Below are 24,191 nucleotides of genomic sequence, written 5' to 3'. Positions count from 1 at the left end.
CGGCGGCGGAATCCGTGTCGATTCAACTTTCCATCGTTGAGATTCTTCTGAGAGCGATCTTTCTCCGGTCGCCGCCGCCACCGCTGCCGCTCCCTCCCCTGCATCCTTTTTTCTTCTTCTTGAGTTGTTACTATGACGGTCGGTGTGCTTGCGCTACAGGGCTCGTTTAACGAACACCTGACGGGTATTCCGGATTGCTCATTTTTGGGGGGTTGTTATTATTATTTTTGGTTCTTCGCTTTTCTTTGATCCTTACGGATTGGTTTGGCGCTGGCAGCACTGCGAAGGATAGGAGAGAAGGGTGTGGAGATTCGGAAAGCGGAGCAGTTGGAGGCCGTCGATGCCCTCATTATCCCTGGCGGCGAGAGCACCACCATGGCCAAGCTCGCCCACTACCACAATCTTGTTAGCCCTTTCCCTCATTTTGATTGTTATATATGCTGTCATAGAAGTAGGTGTGTTTGCATATACTGTGAACAAGTTTGGATTTTGCAACTGGCTGTTTGGGTCTCCTGGAGGTTCTCAAATTGGAGATGGAGAACGTTGTTTCGTATGTACAGGGGGTATCAGAACGAGGTCAAAAAGTGCCTAGAGAAGATTCAAAAGTAGAAAAGCAAATTTGTCTCTTAAATTTGTAGATTCAAAGTTCCTAGTGTAGAACACTTAAAGAGGGAAGGAGGATATGGCTTAAGCAAGAACAGAATGGAGAAGAGGGATATGTTGAAAGAAAATCTCTAGCTTGTTCTTAGTTCTCACATTTCCTTTGCCTTTTTGAGAAAATTACACTAATGTGATTGTTGAAGCTTCACGTAGAAGTAGTAGTGATTGGTATTAGATGTTTGAGCTTCATTGCAGATTTGCAATTATCCTACATGATGAATCTTTCATCATATACCACTCACTGTTAAGAACTCTGGTAGTGTTAGAATAGTCAGCAGTGTTTTCAGGTTCCTTTTCTCGGGCTTGTTCTTGGAGAAGCTGAGAAAAAAAGTGACATTGCTTCAAACCAAATTCTGAAATGGAAGTCATATTTCAACATATCTATCTGGTTTTGTTTGAGTGTCCCACCATAGCTCACTAACTCTGAGAGATAGTTCATGAGGAAAAAAATTAGCATATTTTTTTCTTGTCCATTAACTGACTGTAATTGATACTCACTTCTTTTCCGTTCCTCTCTCCAATATTAGTTCTTAAGTGTGAGTTTTGCATCTGCCGTACATCAAAAATACTGCTCAGTGTAACTTATTATGCTTGAAGGCTTGTTAATTGATTAACATAGCTCAACGCTATAATTTATACACTGCACTCCGAGTTCAGTTTCGTCACATCTATATTCCTACATATACTTGAGAGAAAGCAAGTGTGCTTGATGGGGATTGATACACTCTGACTCTGAGTGTAAATTTATAGTCAGTGTAAAGTGGCCAGCTTAATGAATATCTCTTTTCTCCTAACTTCAGATTCAGGTTCACATGACTGTTCTTTGTACTGGTAGAGCTGAGCAATGCCAAAATTATTGTAGATGTTACATCCTTCTAATATGGCTTATACTCAACTTCTTTCTTTGAATGAGTTCTGTAAATGTATCTGTTTAATCAAATGTAGATCTTTCATCTTTGCATTCCACTATGAAGAAGTTGGTCATTTACTTATGCTTTTGTATTCAAAATTCATAATAAATCACTGCATCTATTCCTTTATTTTTGGCTATCAAACAGAATCTTCTTTTGACTGTCTGGCTTTGTGAGGATTGTCTGCAGCCTTAGAGTCTCCCTACTGCTCTCAAAAATTATTTTTTATATGCCTTTCCTTTGATTTTAGTTGAATGCAAAGTTATACGGATCATATTTTCTTAATCACCAGTTTCCTGCTTTAAGAGAATTCGTAAAAACTGGAAAGCCTGTGTGGGGAACCTGTGCAGGGCTCATATTCTTGGCAAACAACGCAATTGGTGAGCCAGCACACTACAAAATTATACTATTGCAGTATGCAATCATTTAAATGCAATTAGCTGAACATCTACTCAGGTCAGAAATCGGGAGGACAGGAGTTTATTGGGGGACTAGATTGCATGGTTCATCGAAATTTTTTTGGCAGTCAGGTGTTCACCATAATTATCACTTTGTCATTGTCAATTTTTAATATTATTCTCTTTGGCTCTTTTTAATTTCAAAATACAATTCATACCCATTTATGTTGCAGGTCCAAAGCTTTGAAATACAACTTTCAGTGACTAAACTTGCAGAGGAAGAAGGGGGGCCTAGTAGCTTCCGTGGAGTCTTTATACGTGCACCAGCCATCTTAGAAGTTGGGCCTGAAGTAGAGGTATTAGCAGACTGTCCTGTTCCTCCAGAGACTAGGAAGAATTTGATGCTTGTTGAGAATGATCAGAAGGTTTGTCTTCATTAACTTACCTCTTAATTAGTTTATCATAGAACATCTACTCTTGAAGTTTATATTTTGGTCCATGGTTGATTTACACTACGATTAGTGGTATTTACACCACAGAAAAAACTGTAATAGGGACACTTCATTAAAGCCTTCATTTTCCTGCAAAGGAAATTGGTCAGACAGCATTTATTTGAACCACTCTCTCCATATAGGGAATTAAAAAAAAAATCAAATCTACAAAAACGGGGAAAACAAGGTCAACTTGGGGTTCAGTTCCTTATTCTGTTTAATAGGTCAATTTGATCTGATCATAAATATGATTAAGTTCATTGCATCCTTTTGGACTTTCTCATTCCTCTTTTGTTTTGTTCTATATGTTGCCTAGCTTCATTTTCTGTACAGTTTTTTTAATCGAACGCTTCTCCAAGTAAATTTTTATGAGGTTAAATTCGCATAAGAAGTGTCTAGCTAGGTTCATATGTATATGTGTGTGTTTTATTTTGCTCTTTAATTCGGTTATACATTTGTGTTATAGCTATAATTGTTGTTGATGTATCAGGTCCAGAATTTATGTTAGCACAGGCCAATTGTTAATTTGACATACATTCGTTTCTTTTTCATTGCAGTTACTTTGTTTTAATCTAATGTTTATATTCCTTATCAGACAACTCAAAAACTTTGCCAAACTGCTGACTGAGTTTCTTGTTTGCTTGTCATCAAAGTTTGTGTAGATTGTTTATGTTATATTTACTAAATTCTAAGCAGAGAAACTTTAGTTTATGAAATCTTATCACACAGACAAATGAATGATGGAACCAACTCAGTGACTAACAATTGTATAACAAGTATTGCTCTAATAGCTTATATTCAATTGTGCTTCAGGGGATGGCTTCAAGTGATAGAGTAATTGTTGCAGTTAGGCAAGGGAACTTACTTGCAACTGCTTTTCACCCCGAATTGACTTCCGACTCGCGATGGTAAGCATCGTTTGATGAGAACTATGGGTTATTCAGTATATTTTCAGTTTGTGTTAAAGGCATGCTGTTCTTCATCAGGCACAGCTTCTTCCTGAAAATGAAGAAAGACAATGGTGGCAAGATATTGCAATGCACCTCCACATCCGAGACAGATGCCCTTCAAGAAAAGAAGCCATATGACCTCCCTATATATGAATAATGTTGCATAAAACTTAATTGGCTATGTCTAGGTCATTCCCAAGCAACTTACAAATATTTGTAATTTATATACCTTCATATTTCGAAGGTCTTGTTCTTTTGAGACCATTCAAGTAATGACATATATTAGCATGCAGTGTAACAAAATCATTGTATGCATAATGAGAAAAATAATCAGTTGTTTTGGAGTTTCTATCGGTGATGCATCGTCTGTCGAGACGTCTTCCAGACTTTTATGAAGAATATCGGGATATAATTCCAGACTTTTATGATGATAAGAAGTTATGAGCTAAATTGTTTTCACACCAGTCAAATTACTAGATTTTTATTCTGAAAAAAGGGGAAAACATAAGTTGGCCAATTAACAACCAATAATGTCATCTTTAACCTGGGATGACAAGATTAATTTAGCTCAAGACAGGATCACACAACTCATTTAACTATTCATGTCAAAAAAATATATATATAAATTCAAACACTTGAAAGACAAGTGATCCAACACATACAATATGAACCTAAACTATTCAGTTCAAAAATACTATGAGCTTACAACTGGATAAGATTCTTGAAGCAATATGTCCCAATGAGGAACCAACCGATAAGTGCAACTGCGAAAGCGAAAACACCCAACAAGAACTTTGTGGTGCCCAGGAACACCCCAATGCCAAAGACTACTAGGAAAGGTATGTAGGTTTGCAATAGGGATGCTCTCCTCACCCAAGTGCCCTTCAGGAAAATGAAAGCTGCTATGTTTACCACATTCCATCCTTCGTGGCCGCAGTACATCAATCTGTTTAGATTGTTTGCAACAAAAGAGTGGCAATTGCAGGTAAACAAGCTGTAGGATCTGTGCTGAAACTCCTGTGTGCTTTTTCGGAGTGCATCATCCCAAGTCATTCCTCCACCTGGCTCTGTCAGCTTCTTACACTGCCAGGTCAGACATACATAGTCAATCAGTTTTACTAGGATGGTTAAAATATTCAGAAGGCATAGTACACCAGCATGTTCAGTGGTTAATACAGATACTAGCAGGTGTGGTCATAGAGGACAGACTCATCAGATAATGGTATGCCAGTACTTCACGTAATTCATCAGATTCATGTAAACGTGGTGTCACGGTTGAATAGAATGTATAATCATTTAGGGTTTAATTTGCTCCTTGGTTCACACCTTGTATGTTGAATTTCCATCTTTCATGTCAGTTGTGATTTGCTAAATTTAAGTACCCTAGCTGATATTCAGTACTAATCAAGGTAAATGGAAAGTAATAATTCATCACGGCCAGATGTATGATGATTTGCTCCTTCAATTGTTCCAGAATAAAACTAAAAAAGATGCATAGGATGCATTAGAGAACTGGTACCAAAGCAATTGCAGTTCAACAAAAAGCTTCTGAGGGAAGCACATCATTCATGCCAATATTGTAAACAGCTTGAGAATAATTTATCTTAAGGGTGTTGAATTTTCTGAGAATAAAGTCCAGCATCCAAGAAGAATCTGTAACATATGTTGAGAACAATTATGAAAATGTGAACTATTGGGAGTGTGGTACTCTAGACCACATTGTATCATTAGAAATCTTTTGAAGCGTGACATGTCTTTTGTATGAAAACATCCTTTCCATAACACAGCACTGGCACCTACTAGTACTCAGAAGCTTCTTTGTGAGAGTTATTTAATCTAAATGATCTATGATCTACAAATATAACCTTGAGTGCCAGTGAATCTAAAATTCTGTGCAAACCAATAGCTTGTAGGTTAATTTAAACTCTCCATACCAAACAACACAACCTTGCAATATCTCTTGCTATTTTTGTTAAGAATGTAGTTATTGGAGAAATTTTCTTTTTTATGGATGACCAAACCGAAGGAGTAAATCCTTATGTATGTAGGAGCTTAACTTGTGTGTTTCCCCTTCCAGATAATAAGCTTGACATTTTTCAAGCCACTAACCTCTTTTCTAAGTTTGCATTGAATGCTGTATAAACTGAATCATGAAATTGATTAAATGGATTGAGCTCAACTGCAATTCAATTGACCACCAAACTACAAATCTGGTACATGTTATGTTTTCATGATGCAATCAGGTTCTCTTTTCACCTAGAAGAAGAAGCAATCAAGTTGAACAATCAAAATAAAACTTCACTTCAGCAAATATGAAGTTCATAACAACATATAGCAAAACAAAATTTGCCTATGCAAATTAATGAGCTATTTACAAAACCATTAATTTGGAGAGTTTGTTTGATGAAGAAAAATGTAAGGGGTTGCAACAGCTTGAAGAGAGCTATATGCTATTAGTCATTATGAAACTGGCAGGTTCTTTTCAACCAAGATATCATGTTCAACTTACTGGACTTTCATTAAATTACGAGTATTTTTTTCCATTTATTTGGATATCGGTTAGGTTTTCAAGTAATTGTCATCCCCAGGCAAAACAATGAGATTGTTTCATAACAATTCATGTAAACACTTCATCCATTTACAGGAGTAAGCCAGGCATTGGTAGGAGCATTCGGTGCCAGAATGTTTAATTTGGATTTTTCTTAAAGAAATCTTGTTCAAGGAATGAAGAAAGCTAGATGAGCTGTAATTAAAGCAAACACCTGATGCTGAGGAGAGAAATATCCCCCATCTTATGCATTAGAGCGCACTCAGTTAACAACAAGTATTCATGTTCTCTGTTTTTTGTGGCAAAACTGCAATGCATTAAAATTTGAAAGCATGGAATGAGCACACACCTCATCTCTGTGAACTGGTATGTAGCGTGCCACTGCCCCAAAAGCAAAGTTGTCGACGCTAACAAAGTTGGGTCCAGCGAAGTCCAGGATCACCCCATCCTCTCTACAGATGCCGATATGACCAATGAAGGGAATAAACCAAGAGATCAGAGGAAGAGGAGTCCAAACTATACAACAAGGAAAGCGAGCTCGTTTTGGATCAATTTCCCCCAGTTTCCAAGAGTTATCGCTCAGCATCCGCTCGTCCTCGAAGGCTGCTCCGGAATCCATTATGATCTAAATTCTGAGAAACCAAGCATTGATAAACTGATGATGAACCATGAGGCATAAAAACAAATCTAAATTTCAAAGTGAGGGTGTTGTAGCACAAAAGCAAAACAAACTTAAAAAGAATCAAGGTTGAAATTTGATCGATAAGATCTATACGGAAAAGCGGAACCGCCGGCTGGAAGTCCGTATAGGCATGAAGACCTAGTTCCCCAAATCCATCATGGATTTCAAAGGTCAGTCCGAATCGCGGAACAATGAGAAGAAGAGGAAGAACCTGTAAGCAACCGCCTTCCGGCGCTGGCGCTGCTGACCTAAGAGCGACGCCTGCCCTTCGATGCGACTGGATCAGATGATAACCAGTCGACGCCAGAAAAGTTCATAGGGGGAAGGGGGAGGAGACGGCCATTTTTTTTAAAAGCCCTTGTTGTTTCATATTTGCATATTTAACCCGTAGTTTTTTTATTTTCATTAAAACCCCTTCGTTCTGACGTTGTAAAATTATATTTTGAATTATATGATATACTTCAATGGTTAAAATTCAGACCAAAATAAAATAACTTGCATATAATTAATAATACATTATTGAATTCCTTTGTAAGAAAATATTTTTATATTTCTAAATACATAGTTTAATTGTTTTTTAAAAAAACAATAACATGAAAAATGGTTTCAATGAGGTATTTCTGCAACTTGTTCAGCATGAGATTTTGTTTACGGATTCAAATTTCATTTCGAACATATTACATTAAAAAGTTTAAAAAATTTATAATATTAAATTATCCATTAAAACTCATCTATGTATTTCAATTTATATGACAAATGAAAATTTTTTTATGAGATCAAATTGATTATCTCCAAAATTAATCAAATTATAAGAGTTTGATATTCACTAGATTTGGAAACATTCACATGATTAATCGAGTGTTGGTGAATGTATTGGAAGAAAATTTTTGCCTAAGACAAAAAAAAATATTAATCGAGGGTTAGATGAATGTACACAACTCTATGGATAACATACACACAATATCAAAAAATAACATAAAATTAAATAATAGAGCAATGATATGCAATATAAAATCAATATGACACACTCAACTGTATGGTTGTATCCACAGTCATACAGTTGAATGTGTTATATTGATTTCATACTGTATTTTTTCATGCTGTATATCATTTCTCTAAATAATATTAGGCAGCCTCATAGATCACTTTCTTAAAATCAATGTGAAAGGAAACTATCGTTATAGCAACAGCTGAAGTGGCCATCCTGTTGTTGAAGGCTTGTGCTACAATGTATGCACATAATAATTTTACGAAATATTGCATGGTCGACAGATAATTCTGTATAGAGAGGATCATTTATATAGAATAATATGAACTTTTCATCATAATTAACCACACCATTCCATGTTATGGAACTCAATTTTCCATATGCAAGCACTTCAAATCAAGATGGATAAATGAGGAAACCATGGAAGGATCGATGACTGGTTATGATGAAAACTTAAATATGATTCTGTATAGACAGTACTCTTCAAAAAATTTATCCCACCGTGGTTCTAAAAGCCACAACATTAAAACAAGGCAGACCTTCGCTGAAGAGAGATTCACTTCCTAGCAAGCCTCCTTGCAGCACCAAATAACAGTGCCTTTCCGACCAGACCAGCTTGAAGCCCACAGACGACAGCAACTCCACCAATAACCACCAATTTCCAATCAATACCACGATGACCCGTAGCACCCTCACTAGCCTTGGCTACTTCTGAAGAGTCCAGAATCTTCGTGCCAATGGGAGTGACGGTTCCATCGTTTGGCACCTTCGTTGTGATTTGTGCCGCAAGTGCAAATTTAGATAGAGACGTCCCTGTTCTCCTCATTGCTTGATATGCTCGCATTCCAGATTGCAACTTCTTGACTGCTCCCCACATCCCATGACGAACTCCAACCTTGGCTACATCCTTTGGGATGCCCATATCCTCATAGTGGACGAGAGTTACCTCACAGGCTGATAGCTGACCGTCTTGTTTGCGGGATTCAACTGTTTAAGAAGAACAAAAAATAGAAAATATATAAGTATTGTTTGTGACAATTTCTTTTTTTCAATTTGTAATTGTAGAAAATAAAGCAAACTCACTGAAAAAATCAATAGTTATAAAACCATTCACTCTAATAAATTCAAGTGTCAAACCATAAATGCCAAATATTGCTTTATTGCTCTTTTCAAGTCACATTTTTGAAAATATAAAAGATAAAAATAGAAAATTTTCCATAAGGAACTCTCAGACAGGAAAAGATAACTAGAAGAAAGAGAATTCAATTGATTAACCTCGAGTGAAATTTACAGTATGAAGTTAAGAGGTGCTTCAACATTTTGGCTGAGTTTGTGGTGCATTTGTTCAAAATATAACCATCCAACAGCTAAGTTAAAAATGCATCACAGATGATTTGCCAAAACATACAATCTTCGAGAAATACAAGTTGATTAGCATACCAAATAACTAAAGCACGTTCTTTTATTTCCTATTCAATACTGAACTAGAAAGACACTCAAATTATTTCCCAACAAATCTTCTATTAGGGTGAAGATTTTTCAAGAATTAAGTGGCCTATGTGAGGCTTTCATGAGCCATAAATATTTTTAGTGTTTGCGTAGAAGAGGAATAGTACAAATTTTTTCCAGAAGCTTCAACTATGTGTGATGTTAGATTCTTGATGAAAAGCTCCCCATATACTAGATTCTTAAAAATATACTTTTTGTGGCATAAGAATCATGTTTGGTTTAGCAAATGCAACCATGTTGTGAGAGATAGAGCTTCTAGCCTCCAATATTACCCTTGATGGCTCTCAATATCTATGCATTTTATAATAATTAATCACACGTATAAAGTTGGGGCTAAATTGATGGTGTTTTTACGCTAGGGGGTAGCAGCTTTATCAAAAGTATTAAGTTTGAACTTAGCCCACTTTTAAAAGACTTCTCCGTAGCTAACACTTTAGCATGCTGATAGTGACCCCTACAAATTTCGCATTTCCTATATTGCTGACTACTTTTGTTTGTTTTGAAAACTCAGTCTTTTTATCAGTGCAAAGTCTACCTTTGGTATGTATTTTCATGTTGAATGTCATGGAGGCGAAAATGCAATATGTACTTCAGGATAAAAATGACCTAAAAGATTTAAATTCCAAGTATGATCTGAATTGAGTTACAATCCTATGATCTGATCCAATATCTACTTAGTATTCCTATATCTTTCATCCCAACATTCTTAATTAGAATATATTTGTATTCAATTAGACATTTTAACAATTGACAATTACTATAAAATAATTATTTTTGTGCCATATCCTTTGAGAAAGTTTTTAAAAATATAAGATTTCCATTGACTCCTAAGTAGGAAATTTCTTTTAATTGTTGTTATTATTATTCGTCTTATAATTATAATTCATTTTATAGAAGTTGTTACCTGTTGTATAAATATGGAATAAAAAAAATTATATTGTATTTTTCATATATTTACAATATGAATAATTTTATTTATATTTCATATTAATAATTTTATTGTAATATGAATAATAATGTTAGAAATATACATATTGATTGAAACAAAACTATAAATTTCAAATATATATTTCATTTGATCATGGACATGGCACATCACACACACTGTGACGAATCAACACTTGTGAATAATGCAACTCACCATGACTTAGTACTCCAGAAGGAAAAAAAAAACAGTGTAATGAAATGGACTCGATATATTTGATAGGATTGCAACATTATTAAAAGGCAGAGATGTCAAATAAAGAGACTGTAACCTAATAAAGATGAGAAAGGAAAAAATACCAGCCCTGATGCGCCAACTAGAGAAATACAATTCAACACGTCGTGGCTTTATGTTCTTAGGTAAAGATGGGTATGGGACTCCCTGCAGATGTTTTAGAATCCATCAGATATATACCATTTTTAGCTCTAGTGCCACAAATTAAAATGATAATTCACTTCAAAGGAAATGCATTTCTTGCAAAATCAATGTTATAACTGAAAGCAAAACATGCCTAAGCACTTGGCAAGAGCCTTATATAAACATGGATATAGTAGACAATATGTCAAGAGTCACCTACAATAGAATAATTGTAATTGATAGCACAGACAGAGCCTCTAGGAGGGATGCCCATGCTAGCAAATACATAGGCATTCACCTACAAGAAGAACTAATGTAGTGCCTTTTCTTGGTCAGTCATTTCACCAGTGCCATACAGTATCAACGTTGTGTGAGAGCTAAGAAAGAGAATATATTAGCATAGATATGTTCAAGGAGATCTGAGTTTAGGATTCATGGAGACAACCCAGAGGCACAGAATAGACAAACAGCAGAAATATCTCCATGGGCATATGAGGTGATCAACTGAGATGAAGCACTAATATTGAGCCAAAGGAGCCTTGAGTATTCCTCTGCTAGAACAACCATGGTGCTAAACTGAGCTAGTGAGGAAGTATCTCATTGAGCTATATGCATAGTAGGAGAATAGGATTTGAGCCTGTCTTGTCCACGGAAGTATCTCATTGAGCTATATGCATATTAGGAGAATAGGATTTGAGCCTGTCTTGTCCACCAAAACATCCTCCTTGATCTCTTCGTCAGTCTCCTTGAGAATCAGACATTTCAAGAATGTAAACACATCACTTGCTGAAATTACAGTGGTAGAGAGGCCCTATTTGGAATCAAGCCCAAAAAAGGAAGAGAGGAACCTGTACTGTTGATTCTAGGATGGACCAACTATAAGGACAACAATCTGCTAACAGAGATATCTGGAACAAATCCAGATCCAGATATGCACCACGAAGCACAGCTGGAAGGGCACAGATATCAGTCTAACAGCCATAAGAATTGCCAAAGGAAGCCACACTACCAATTTTTCGGGCCAAGGATTACTGATTTGATGGAGATTGCTTCGATAGGGATGCAAGCAAGTCCATGCTCAAGGGCAACGTCTTCCCTTATCATGGAGTCACGAGACATGGTTGTCACACCAGCAAAAATGAGAAGCAGTGGCTACTCTTAGCTGCCACAAGAGACACCACAGGACAAAGGGGCCAGACTGGTTGCTGAAGACAGAGGGAGGCAATAGCAGTGGGTGTTGTTGCAGGCATTGTGTGCCGGGGACTCATGACTCTGGAAATTGGTGCTCATACGGATGACAGGAATACAACAGACAATGAGAGTGGGGATGGGAAAGGAGAGTCACAAGAGCAGTGACATGCAACAGGGAAAGGATGAGGGGCATCGGCAGGGATAATCACAAGAGCAGTAGCTCAGTAGCACGCAACTAGGTAGAGGAACAAACTCACATGATCTTAAAGAGGAAATGATGAGATTGGAGATCAAAAAGGAATTCTGGATCTGCTACTATGGAGAATTATTCCTTATGTAATCTCTAGTCCCCTCTACATAAGGAATATCACAAGTAGGTCGTTTGCCCTTCCATATTTTCCCATAGAAGCTTTACATATCCAAACCCGTAACAGGATTCAATGATTCAATTTCCTTGTTTACTTGGAAGAAGGAAAACTATTTTAAAGTTTAGAAGGACAAAGTTTATAAACTTATGCAAAAGACACAACTACCCTTTATTTGGCTATAAAGACAATTTATTAAAGGTTACAGGGAGATAGTCTTTTGGATGCAAACTTCTTTTTCACTCAAATGTGGGCGTAAGCAAATTTGCAAAAAAAAAAAAAAAAAAAAAAAAAACCAATTTCAGCCTTCTATTTTCAAATTTTTAACAGTTGTTTTAAGTTTTTTTTTTAAAAATATTTTAGTGGGCAAGTTAGCCTCCTTTAGGAGAATTGACCATTATTTTTAGTTTATAAAAGTGAATGGATCCTAGTGTAATTCATTCTTTGGCTTAATAAAATTTTCCTTTACCTCTATGTGAGATTACACAGATTGCCTCCAACATTTTTGTTTCTACATAAAGTGGTATCAGAGATGAATTCTTGTTTAGTTCAATATTTTTGTTCTATTGATGCTTGGTGCCACCCATGCAATCTAATTCTCCCATTAAGCAACATAGGTCCCTTTTAACTTACAACTTCTCCCACGCTAACCCTCTTGGTGACCTTCTTAGTAACTAACCCTGATGACAACAACTCCTTTCAACATCTCTAACAATTAACAAGCTTCATCCTATTGGCCACCCCACTGTCTCGCAGCTTGACACTTGATCTGGTTCCATGAGAGTTAATATATTGCCTCCACACCCCACCTATTGCCTCCATTGCATGCCCCACCTATCCTCCCCAATGAAGAGGCAACCACAATCAAGGGCGGATCAACATTTGGGCACATGCCCTACCATAATTTGTGGGGAAAATTTAATTATTTAATCTAAATTAAGTGTGTTCTAACAAAAATTTAGAAAAAGATTTTTTTTGTAAAAAGCTAAACAAATCATTGCTTTATTGAAAATTTAATAAAGAAGGGAGGTTTGTTTTATAAAAAAGGGAACTGGTAGCACTTGTCATTGTGATTAAATTTTTGTTAGTCATGCTTTTTTAGCTCGTATTGTGTTATTGAAATTTGTCAAAGTGATAGATAAACTTACAATCTTCTATATCAAAGGAGCATATAATAACTTGTTTAATTGTAGATAGTTAATAATTCGTCTTAAGAAATATTTTAGAACAAGAAGATTAAGTTCTCTGATTCTAAGCTTGTAAATAATCTTCTTGTCCTAAAATATAACTCAGCCCAAAACAAACTAAGTTTTGCTAAAACCAATGAGAATACTTGTTCATGGAGATAAAGAGATCATGAAAGCAGAAGGGAATATTTGCATCATAAGTAATATGCTGTCCTTGGGGCAGATAGTATACCCAAGAAAAATAAACAAGGTAATATCCAAGTAAATGATAGCCTAAAGATAAATTGGCAAGCCAAGTTAAGGTATTTCTCAAGTCATTCATTTTGAAAATGATTTAACAATGATAAGTAGAGCGTTCCATTGATTCACTAGTATTTGTCCCAAAGAAACTATGGTTCGATAAGGCACTTGCATTGATCTACAACATAAAACATTGAAAAAGAGATGTTCATGATCAATTTTAGAAAGGACATACTACCTTCGTCACACAGTAATAATCCTTTCCAGATTCCCATATCCGCCGACCAATTATATATTCTCGGTCACTGCAGAAGAATGGGAACTGTAAACAACAAAAATGCTCCTATATTATTTATGTTCAGCTATTAGTAGAATAAGAACTGTAACTATAAGACTATAATATAGCTTCTTACCTTTTTGATCCAGTGAGTGATCATTGTCCCACTCTGATGGAATTCCTCCAGTACAGTAGAATATGCAAACATGGGATCCCATTTAAATCGGAAATCATCATCCCAAAAGAAATCTCTGACCACTTCAGGAGATGCATCTTCGAAAATAGTTCTGCTACGGTAAATGATAGGGCCAACCTGAGGATGTTAAAAAGCTAGAATCGATGACTAATTTCTACAAAAATGATACTGGCATTCAATGAGTGTAAAATCTGATAACAAGCTAAACATGACAACCAAATGAAGAGGAAATAGAAGAAGCCACTGTTATACACTAGGTTTGGTGGCTGGTGCCATATATAGTCAGGCATTAATCCAAGTCATGAAGCAAGACTTTCTATGATGCTACATTGTACCTCAGGTTCATGACACCATGCTTGGTAGACCATGTTTGGTGTAGTGCGCTCCATTTGTTTATTCCAACATGAATCTCCAACATCACCATCCAGAAGATGCAACAGATGTTCTAGATCTTTCTCTGCCACAATGTCATGCTCACTCAAAGATAGGCCAAAGCTGGAAATGAACAGAAATTAATGTGTTAAGAACTTTTTCCACTTAAAAACATATTATGTTTTTTGTTAAAAAGACTGCAAAGCAGAATATGTTAACCAATAAGCAAAAGATGATAAATAAAAAGTGATGTGGTAGGTCAGGTTCATAAATTATTTAATGATATTATGGAAAGATGATCACCATCTCCAGATTTATGTTCTGATTGACGTCATTTAATGAAGCTAGGGTATTCCATGGTCATAAGTTATGTTGAAGCCTGATTGTTCTTCGCCATCGTCTTGCATGGGGAGAGCAGAAATCTACTGAGACATATGTTTGGAGAGTGATTGCCTCCCAAATGGCTATTCAATTTAGAATAATTTAAGCCCTAACCACTTCAGTATTATCAAAGTGAGCTCTCACCATGAGATGGACATGAGTGGTGTGTTGGAGCATGAGTTCTCCATCCTATAGTCCCCCAGACGATAGGGAGCACAATGATCTTCTACAAGCCTATGTGAAAGGTGCTGCCTTCCAAAGTGGCAAATCATTTGGGTTAGGATTTGAACTGCTCCTTCAAGATAGTATAGCATTTGGTTGCACCTCTGGAGAGTGTTCCTCTTAAAAATGGTACAAGAATCTTGATGTACCTCAGGTTGAAGTGAAGGGGAATCTTGAAGCAATGGGGCTCTGAGTCCATAGTCTCACATCGAAAAGTGTGGGTAAGTGTCTTAGCAATTATGTGAATTAAGTATCCCAAATAAACAAATTTAGTCATTTTGGGTTGGTTGTTGTTGTTGTTGGGTTGCATAGGGATTCACCCCTCTCGTTATAGTATTAGTGCAAAGAGTGCTTATTGGGGTGCTTCACATAGATCAATGCAAAGAGTGCATTATCACCTCATATCTCCACGTGCTAGAGCCAGTGCTTATTTTAAGATGTCACCCTGTCCTAGGCGGCTAATTCTTTCGGATGGAATTGGTTCTGCATTGCTTCAATATGGGTCAGTGCATCAACTTGTACCTTTGAGTTTTAACTTTTGTGAGATCTGTAGGGTATTCCTTCACGATCAACCAGCATTTCAAAAAGCATATAGCGGTAATACGTGGTCAATCCACAATATATAGCCATATGCAGAAGAGGGTATACAAAGGGGCTCATATGGTCAATATAATATTAATGTAATAAAAATTATTTAATTAATTTGAATATTATTAGTGATAAAGTAATGCATAGAGTTTAATGGAGAGACAAAATTCATGTAGCTGAATTCAAATGGTCAAAATAAACCTAATAATGGTGATGAATTAGTAAGTATAAAACACATTGATAAAATGACTAGCATATATATGCACAAAAAATGTGACAATTAAGTAGCATGCATTTAATTAATATATAAATTGTTTAAAGCCTGTGAAGCAAATGTTACAAGACAAAAGCTACAAATCGGGATTTGATTCAATGTAAAGCAGATATAAATGAACCAAATGGGATTTTTTTTTTTTGAACTCCATATCCTGGCAGTATATGTCATGTGTAGCCACCATATGGTTCCACCTAGGAAATGCAATTTGGACCCTAGACAACCACTTTTTTAAAACCATAAACCAACAATATAGAGGGTTCTCCATTTCATAGTCCCATGTAATCATGTGTGGGCATCTTAAGTGTGAATATATTCTGGGATGCTAATTTCCAAGTGGCTAGTCATGTTATTTTGGAATGAGCTTCATCCCACTTCAACATGGACCCCCACACTTAGCCAACTATGAGGTGGAGGATTGATGGTAACATACACCTTCAACACTAATATCTGGAAAGTTTTATCTAATTGAATTCAAAACTTACTGAACTAAGGAACTAAATCATGATAATAATTTATCATTTTTGGATAAACTAAAATAATCATTGCCATCGGTTTGAACAAGATACAACTATAGAGTTGAAACACAAAAATTTGGAATAAACATTCAAACAAAATTAAAATAGAAAACAACAGTATAACAGAATAGACGCATTTGTCACAATTTTATAAGCATACACTAAAGTAAAATTATCATTTAAATGTTTATGCAAATAGAACAGCATCTGCCATCTAGTGTAGGACTACTTTTCATAGGTCAGTATCAATCTTAAGTGAAGAACATATGATATTTAATGGTCAATCCAATGAAATGTGGTTTATTCAATTCTCAATCTTAATTCTTCATAAAGCATACATTATTAAAGATTATTCTTCTAATAGTCTGATGTGGTAAAAAAAACAAATCAAGATGATGAATATCCTACTCCTGTAAAAGAATGTTCATAAAAAGTGTTCAAGCTTAACATTGGTCACTATATTAAACTAGCAACAAAACTAACAAAACAACAAAAAATTTAATGTCGACCCTAAATCCTATACCCCTTCCCACTGTGTCAACTCTAAATTCAAAATCTACCATAGCAGCTTTCCTTAATTATCATAAACCTTTCTGAATCTGAATCAAATTTCATTTGTTTGCCTCTAAAATGCTGGTGTATAGTGCAATTTTGAGTTCTCTGATAATCCTGTTCCATTAACATACATGAGTTAGTTCAGATGCTGGAAAACATCTTCATTCCTAAGTCTAAAGGGTCATCACCATCAAGCCATGTAACTACCAACTAGTTTGAGTATGCTACATGGATCTTATCTGCCCATTGAACTTGCAAAACAATCTTGTTAGTTTTGTCTTCAAACAAACAAAATCACTTTTTCTTACATTAACAAGAGGTTTCAATGGTCTTACTCTACTTGTTACACCAACTCCTCTATCCAATTTAATTTATCAAATAGAGGGTAAAAGAGAGAAAAAATTCATTTCAATATAACAAGATAAAACATCCTATCTATATAAATATGCGAACTATTTGAAAAAATATGTAGGCACACCATCCCACTGAGATATTTAGCATAATTCCATCCAAGTTGTGAGTATTAGTAAAGGAATTAAATATCCCTTGTACGGTATTCCTGCTACTCAACTAGTAATATGTACTACATAACAAAACCATAAAGTCACCTTCTTTTGATTAGTTTATCTTTTTTATCCTTGAGTATCTTGATATCTATTTGGGTTACTTCATTTGAGTTGCTAAAGGAGTGCTCGAGCCAAGCCATGGCCTCAGATCATGAGAACTCGGTCAGAGGAAATGTGCAACTAGATGGTCAATGGGACCCCGGACTCTCTCACTCTCCCTTTCGACCTATAGAGAAAATACTATTTTCCCAAGAGCATCAACTAAGACCACTTCAACAAGCAAGAGACCTACGACCATGAGTACATACATTAGACACATTAAATACGATGGGTCACCTCAGACTTAACACTTGGGTTGGACGAGGATGGAGTAGGCATTCTTTGTACGTACAACGCAAAGCCTACAAAAAGTTAGGTAGGTTGCGACATCAGCCTAAATAAATGTTTTTTTTTTCAATTACTTAACAATCCTTTATTTTCTCATTAAAGGTTGCTGGATCATACGCTTGCAAACCAAATCTCTCTCCAGTGGCACATTGAACCACTGACCCACTCAAATCACTTTCCTTGGAAGCAAAAGGTGATTTCGCTCATCCTAAGCAGCCCAGTATCGCCGGCCCCACAGCGAAATGCAGACAAGTAAATCAAGTACGCAACAAGCCCCCAGGAGGGAGGGCATTCCACGACTATCAACCCCGCGAATTGAACCTGTGCCCAAGGAAACAAGTCTGCCTCTTGGGAACTAACTGTGCTACGCCCTGGGGGCACTCAAACTGCTTTCCTTAGTGGCTACTAAGGTTGAATACATGCCCCCATGACTTGGCTCATATGGTTCTTGCATGGGAACTGCCACAATAAGGTCTAAGGGTCCATTCCCAACGGGTGCGGAATGCCTTGTTGGTTGCCTAACCCCCTCATGCAGCGGGCTAATGGACCAAGATGAAATTTCCTATGATTCACCTCCCTTCAAGATCGCTTGGGGCAGTACCAGAGGAACCGGAGGGGTCCTGAGGTACAGTATCACCTTTTACCACAATACGAAGGTAGAATACGCAGAACATTGGTTGGATTGGACTGCCTCAAACTACAAGCATTAACAAAGTATTTACGTAACCCACATAATTCTACACCTCCCATTCATGAAGTTGCAGCATTCATTTGGGGTTGAACAAAAAAAAAAGGAAAACCCCTATGAAAAAGATGAGGAATCAACTAACACCTGGACTTGCTTCCATCCGCTTCGACTGCCATCATATTCTTCTCCGACGCCAACTGTTTATCCTGGGACAGCTCGCCCTTCCCCTTCAAGCTCCACGAAGACCACAGCTTTCGGCACACGGAGAAAGCTGAAAGTGCCGTGAAGGCAATCCAGAGGCGGCGAGCGCCGAATCCAGGCGGCGCCGTCCAGAGGAACCGCAGTTTGCTCCGGCATCCCAAGAAGAGCAACCCTGTCCACCGCGGGCGCCACGACCAGCCGATGACCAGCCCGATCATCACCGCCATCCATATCGGGACCGCACACAGAAGAATGTCGAGAAGAGTCTCCGCCACCACCGGCTTCCTCATCAAATCGACGAGGCCAGAGTACAAATCCCCCATCTTTTAACCACCTCGGAAAGTTCCTCACTCTACCTTGAGCTCGCGAATCAAATACCAAACCAGAGGAGCAAGAAAAATAAAGGGGGAAAAGGAGGTTAGAAATTCCAAAATGAGGAGGCGACCTTCGGGAGCCGATCTACCGACTCCGGCGATGCCACGGCAAAAGAGGGAATCCTGGGTTGGTGGCGGGTAGGAATTTATGGGATGACCAGGCACGAATCGTAAAGCAAATCAAGATAGCGACCGAGAAATTTAGGAAATTGCAGCGTTAGTTCAGCTAGTCACGTTGACCCAACGAGGCGCGATTGCTCTTAATGGTTTTAATAACTTTTTTTAATTGTGTAGGATAATTTTGTTAATAAGTTTGATATTCAATCATCATTTAATATACATATAATTTATTAAATTAAATAAATAAATTAACAAATATATATATATATATATATATATATATATTAATAAATAATTTTATATTATTAATTTTAATAATCAATCAAATAAATTTAAAAAATTAAAAACTTAATAACAATTTTTTTAAAGGAATGCTATTACTATTGTATAAATCTAAATTCATTTTTTAAAAGAATTTTTCAGCAAGGAAAAATAAAAATGCTTTTGGATAACACGAAAATGACGAAATCTGGCTTAAAACGTGAATTAATGGTCTTTTTATTAAAATTTTATACTTCTGTTAAAACAAAAGCTGATCACAAAACTGAATGCGATCTGGGTACGAGGAACAAATAAACCAAAAAAATCAAAAAACAAGAAACATGCTCGTGAAAGAATGGAACTAAGGATAGCTGCATCTGCAATAATTCTGAAATAAAATTTCGCAGTCAATGTTTGCTGCGATATCACAACCAAGACGGAGAGAGAAGATCAACCTTCACGAGGATTGTCATTCCTTTTATTCGAAGGTTACAACTTCTCCTCCATTTGATGAAGACGCAATACTCCTGGAAAATGGGTGCCTACAAATAAAGATGGATAATAACCAACAAGAAGCAGACTGCAAACAATTCTACGAAATGAGGAACTCTGACGATTCTAGGTGTCTTGAATTGCTGCATCCATATGAATGGCTCTCAGTGTCAGTCAAATTCCCAAATGACTCCACTATCCTCTGCCATTGAGAATTAGCTGAGTTAGATAATGCTACAATAAAGAAATAGTACTGAATTTCTGACTAGTTTTTTTTTTTTTATGAAGGCACGTTTACAACCGAAGACCTTGGCAACAAATCCCTAAACTTAAACAGTCCAACTTCAAATCAAGTACGACCAAATACTTGGCTGAACTCTTTTAGTCTAAAGATTCCAAGAGTAGAGAATAATGGATTTGAAATAAAAACATAATGTTTACAAATGCCCGAGCATACACTGGAAATTAAAGACGGACAACAAAAGACTATACAAAAATGCCCAATCATTCAATGTTTCATAGTGGAAATTAAAGATGGAAAAGAAAAACAAAACTATACAAAAAAAGTGTACTTTGTAATGTTATGATAATAAATATACATTATAAATTTATAATGACAAAATGTGAGCAGAAAATTCAAGAAGAGAATTACGGATAGAGGGCATTCCCTAATATGACAATCAAGCATTATTTAGATCAGAGGATGAATCTACAGAGATAGAATAGATTATTAAATTCAGCCTGCTACAAGCAATGTTATTTTAGTCACTCCAGGAGGTGAACTTATTGGTTTCAGATGAGTGCAGCCAATGAGGTGAAATAAATAAAATCTTTATTTCATGGATACCTCTGAGCTTAACACTCAGAGATTTCTGGAACCATAGAATGACAATATGGGGCAAAAAATAAAACATAACTAATTCATAGAACTTTTCCATATTCCTAATTTCCCAGTGCTTGACTAGTGTTCTGTTTTCTTAGTTTTCTACAACAAGTGGACCAGAGTTTAGACTAAACCACAACCAACAGTTCAAAAAGAATGGTCAACACAGTTTGGAAACTGTATCTAAATGCGCATACTGTATCTAAATGCACATAGAAATTGTAATGTTTATATGATAAAAGCATGCATCTTTACTGGACCACAATTAATACCTTTAATCTTTTTCTTAATCCAAACCTCAAGCAGCATTCCTGCTCCTACTCCAGCAGCACAAAAAGCACCATAAATTGCGACTGTAGCAGGTAAGGACCTTCGTGGAAGAAAATAGTAGTCAGGCACCTGTCTAATCTTCTTTGGAAGTCGCTTTTTAGTAACTGGCCCACTTGAATCACTAGCAGCATTGCTTGCTGTCTTCCAATCCATATCCTTCAGCACATCTTTAGATTCTTCACTTGCCATGATCACGAATTAGATGGAGTGATCAAATATAATCTACAAAAAGAACAAAACAAATAAGAAATGAATAAGAACAACTTGTCTGTCATTCCAATATAAACCTACAATGATACAGACAACAAGAATATAATAGCTGCCTTCTTTAGGAAGCAAAATAAGACAATGCAGCAACAGAATCTATTATTTACATTCGAAAAATCTGCACTATGTAATGGCCCATTTTATGAAGTCAAATAAAAAGAATAATTTAGCAGATAGTAATTGCACGTGGCAAATACATCATCTACACAAATGGAAGTGGTACTCTCAGCAATTTTATCTCTCATATCAGAGGACTATCCATTTATAGCAAACAAAAACAATCTGAAGTAATAAAAATAGGAAATGTAGGAGTCATCATCATTGTAGTCGTTGTCAGCATCATCATCATAATTATGTATGTTGCAAGTATTTGGGACCAGCTACATGAATTGTATCCCTTCATGGAGCTCTATACAAAGCTATATTATCTTAGCCTTATATGACAGAGAGTTAAGATTCATGCTCATCCCATTTTCATGAGAGCGGCGTATTAGGTCAAATTCCTTCAGGCCAATGACTCGTTGAAGCCTAGCTCCAACATTAGTGGTAGGCTCCTAAGTTTTGGGCTTTAGACCAAAAGTGTTCATCCCAAGAATTGCAAAGATTATGAAAGTATATTTTTTTCCTCTCTTAGAAATGATTGAGCTCCTTCAAAGGATTATTGTCTTAGTGGGAAAAAGATTTACTCTCAATGGCAAAAAAATACTTAAGACATTTTTATACACAAGCTCATTCTCTGGTGACTGCAGTTGCAGCCTGAGAGATCTTCAGAAATAGTCTGTTGTAAGACTTAATATTGTCCCTCCAAGATTATATGGCCAAAGAATTTAGCTTCCTATGGAAAGAAGCAATCATGGTAAACTCAAGCTGGGGTTTTCATTTTAAAGTTAACTCCTATTTTCTTTTCAGCACCTGGATGCTATGTCAAGAAGACAATTCCAATAAGAGTGTGGTCGAAATTTCCTATCATTACATCTTTTGTGAATATTATTGGGAGATGATAATGTGTTAACAAATGAGAGCACAAATATATTAAATAATATTTGGGATGAAAACACTTAACATAAAATTGCAGGAAGATATAGAACAAGCAAGCACAAGTATTGCTCCACCACCTGTGATAGGCTGGAGCTGAGTTTAGCAATTAACATCTCCCCTCCCCCGCCTAAGATACAATGAAATAAAAGAAACCACGACCATTTACATAAAAAATTACAGACAAGATTAACAATAGTAAAAGCAGCCACAAGTTATCCTGTAACATGAGTTGAGATCAGCACATAAGATACCCACTTGCAAGAAATTGGAGGGAGAGGGAGGGATGCCTACTACTTAGACCTCATGTTTTTGGTTTAATTATTAATTTCTTAGTGGGAAACAGATTTACTCTCAATAGCAAAAAAAATACTTACATTTTTTATACACGAGCTCATTCTCTGGTGACTGCAGCTGCAGCCTGCAAGATCTTCAGAAATAGTCTGTTGTGAGGTTTAATATTGTCCCTCCAATATTATATGGCCTGAGAATTTAGTTTCCTATATAAAGAAGCAATTATGGTAAGCTCAAGTTGGAGTTCTCATTTTAAAGTTAACTCCTATTTTCTTTCAGTGCCTGGATGCCATGTCTTTTGTAATTTAAGAAGATAACTACAACAAGAGTGTGGTTGAATATTCTGTTTACTAATGAGAACACAAATAGTTTAAACAATATCGACTTGGGGATGAAAACACTTAACATAAAATCACAGAAAGATATAGAACAAGCAAGCACAAAATTGAGTTCAGCAATATACAATCAAATAAAAGAAACCACGACCATTTACATTAAAAAAAAATTGCAGGAAGATGTAACTAAGCAAAAGCAGGCACAAGTTACCCCGCGGAGAAGGAGGGATGCCTACTCGCTTGTGAAGCACCACCGCGTCGGTTCCGGGGAGGAGGACAACCACCTCGCCGATCGAATAACTAAGAAGAAAGGCTCTCCAAAATTCTGAACTTGCTGCAAATAAACAAGAAATGTGATTGTATGAAGTTGTTGGAAAAATTTATCTTCACATGAGTATACACAGAGGTAAGAAACAATCATGGTCAAAATTCAATATAGGTATCAGCTAATAATTTTAGAATTAGATGATGAAAGCCAACACCTATATTGTTATTAGCACATACAGAGTTTCCGGCGGCCGCAATTTTGGGATAGAGAGGCAATTTTGGGGGTTTTAGGGTTACCAAACCCTAAAAACCCAGATTGAAGGCGACGGCGGCGATCGGGACAGTGAAGCGACTGACGATCTCTCTTAGGACGAGGAGAGGTGACGGCGTCGTGGCGACGCTGAGCGGGAGAGGTGGCGACGGTGGCGACGCTGAGGCGACGGTGGCGACGCTGAGCGGGAGAGGCGGCGACGGGGAGAGGTGACGAGAGGGAGAGTCGCCGACGCAGAGCAGAGGGCAAGCGGAGGGAGAGGAGAGTTAGGGCGGGGATTTCTGTTTGGTTACGCCTTACGCGTGAGAGATCCCGAAATCGCGATTTGGCCACGTCAGAGTCGCCGTATTAATTATTAAATTTATTTATTAATTAGGATGAATATTATTAAATTGTTGAGGCTGAATTAATGAAAATCTACGTATTTAAATCTCACAAGCTGATAATTTCCATTTGAGGCAAGTGTTACAGTTTCGATATGGCAGTCGTACTGGCTAAATGAAGAAAGGTAATCGTAGTTTTTAGAAAGTTCAAATAAAATTTCTATTTTTGATTATTTTTCTTATGAATGAATT

At 36.7% G+C, this 24,191-nt stretch overlaps 4 protein-coding genes across 8 annotated transcripts; 1 reads left to right on the top strand and 3 right to left on the bottom strand.

The window, feature by feature from the left end:
* On the top strand, nt 1-3,737 carry LOC141815327 (putative pyridoxal 5'-phosphate synthase subunit PDX2). Its single transcript, XM_074703265.1, has 7 exons — nt 1-184; nt 278-405; nt 1,864-1,951; nt 2,028-2,101; nt 2,203-2,394; nt 3,274-3,368; nt 3,447-3,737. Exons 1-7 carry the CDS (start codon nt 133-135, stop codon nt 3,565-3,567), a joined length of 750 nt encoding a protein of 249 aa, XP_074559366.1. The 5' UTR covers nt 1-132; the 3' UTR covers nt 3,568-3,737.
* A 190-nt stretch (nt 3,738-3,927) lies between these two features.
* LOC141815466 (protein RTE1-HOMOLOG-like) lies at nt 3,928-6,948 on the bottom strand. 2 transcript variants are annotated; one of them, XM_074703409.1, is made up of 3 exons: nt 6,852-6,948; nt 6,308-6,590; nt 3,928-4,493 (listed from the first exon to the last, which is right to left on the bottom strand). In XM_074703409.1, exons 2-3 carry the CDS (start codon nt 6,575-6,577, stop codon nt 4,113-4,115), a joined length of 651 nt encoding a protein of 216 aa, XP_074559510.1. In that variant the 5' UTR covers nt 6,578-6,590; nt 6,852-6,948; the 3' UTR covers nt 3,928-4,112. The 2 variants fall into 2 exon arrangements, with proteins under 2 accessions (XP_074559510.1, XP_074559512.1); XM_074703411.1 differs by lacking the exon at nt 6,852-6,948 and adding an exon at nt 6,734-6,819.
* A 1,090-nt stretch (nt 6,949-8,038) lies between these two features.
* Nucleotides 8,039-19,168, bottom strand: LOC141815049 (uncharacterized). Its single transcript, XM_074703013.1, has 6 exons — nt 18,631-19,168; nt 14,271-14,430; nt 13,876-14,052; nt 13,701-13,784; nt 10,422-10,503; nt 8,039-8,615 (listed from the first exon to the last, which is right to left on the bottom strand). Exons 1-6 carry the CDS (start codon nt 19,008-19,010, stop codon nt 8,185-8,187), a joined length of 1,314 nt encoding a protein of 437 aa, XP_074559114.1. The 5' UTR covers nt 19,011-19,168; the 3' UTR covers nt 8,039-8,184.
* A 622-nt stretch (nt 19,169-19,790) lies between these two features.
* On the bottom strand, nt 19,791-23,887 carry LOC141815355 (uncharacterized). 4 transcript variants are annotated; one of them, XM_074703301.1, is made up of 6 exons: nt 23,583-23,887; nt 23,290-23,412; nt 22,827-22,949; nt 21,217-21,369; nt 21,090-21,134; nt 19,791-20,136 (listed from the first exon to the last, which is right to left on the bottom strand). In XM_074703301.1, the coding sequence occupies exons 4-6, from the start codon at nt 21,334-21,336 to the stop codon at nt 20,035-20,037; spliced, it is 267 nt and encodes an 88-aa protein (XP_074559402.1). In that variant the 5' UTR covers nt 21,337-21,369; nt 22,827-22,949; nt 23,290-23,412; nt 23,583-23,887; the 3' UTR covers nt 19,791-20,034. The 4 variants fall into 4 exon arrangements, with proteins under 4 accessions (XP_074559402.1, XP_074559399.1, XP_074559400.1 ...); XM_074703298.1 differs by having other exon boundaries at nt 21,090-21,369; XM_074703299.1 differs by lacking the exon at nt 22,827-22,949 and having other exon boundaries at nt 21,090-21,369.
* Nucleotides 23,888-24,191: the final 304 nt, after the last annotated feature.

Source organism: Curcuma longa, chromosome 21 (assembly GCF_044706935.1).
Source record: "Curcuma longa cultivar G26 ecotype Majalengka, Jawa Barat chromosome 21, ITB_CL_G26_1.1, whole genome shotgun sequence".
NCBI lineage: Eukaryota > Viridiplantae > Streptophyta > Magnoliopsida > Zingiberales > Zingiberaceae > Curcuma > Curcuma longa.
This window is presented reverse-complemented; position numbering and strand designations above follow the sequence as displayed.

Bases quoted from the DNA above. Each gene is read 5' to 3' on its own strand.
- LOC141815355 (XM_074703298.1), bottom strand. From the start codon at position 21,336: ATGGCAAGTGAAGAATCTAAAGATGTGCTGAAGGATATGGATTGGAAG. The intron at 20,137-21,089 runs GTATTAATTGTG...TCTCAATGGCAG, and splicing joins GATTAAGAAAAAGATTAAAG to AGGATAGTGGAGTCATTTGG.
- LOC141815327 (XM_074703265.1), top strand. From the start codon at position 133: ATGACGGTCGGTGTGCTTGCGCTACAGGGCTCGTTTAACGAACACCTG. The intron at 406-1,863 runs GTTAGCCCTTTC...CTTAATCACCAG, and splicing joins TCGCCCACTACCACAATCTT to TTTCCTGCTTTAAGAGAATT. The intron at 2,102-2,202 runs GTGTTCACCATA...TTTATGTTGCAG, and splicing joins GAAATTTTTTTGGCAGTCAG to GTCCAAAGCTTTGAAATACA.
- LOC141815049 (XM_074703013.1), bottom strand. From the start codon at position 19,010: ATGGGGGATTTGTACTCTGGCCTCGTCGATTTGATGAGGAAGCCGGTG. The intron at 14,053-14,270 runs GTACAATGTAGC...TAACATCCTCAG, and splicing joins CATGGTGTCATGAACCTGAG to GTTGGCCCTATCATTTACCG. The intron at 10,504-13,700 runs GTAGTATGTCCT...AAACATCTGCAG, and splicing joins ATTATTACTGTGTGACGAAG to GGAGTCCCATACCCATCTTT.
- LOC141815466 (XM_074703409.1), bottom strand. From the start codon at position 6,577: ATGGATTCCGGAGCAGCCTTCGAGGACGAGCGGATGCTGAGCGATAAC. The intron at 4,494-6,307 runs GTGTGTGCTCAT...CTGACCTGGCAG, and splicing joins TACCAGTTCACAGAGATGAG to TGTAAGAAGCTGACAGAGCC.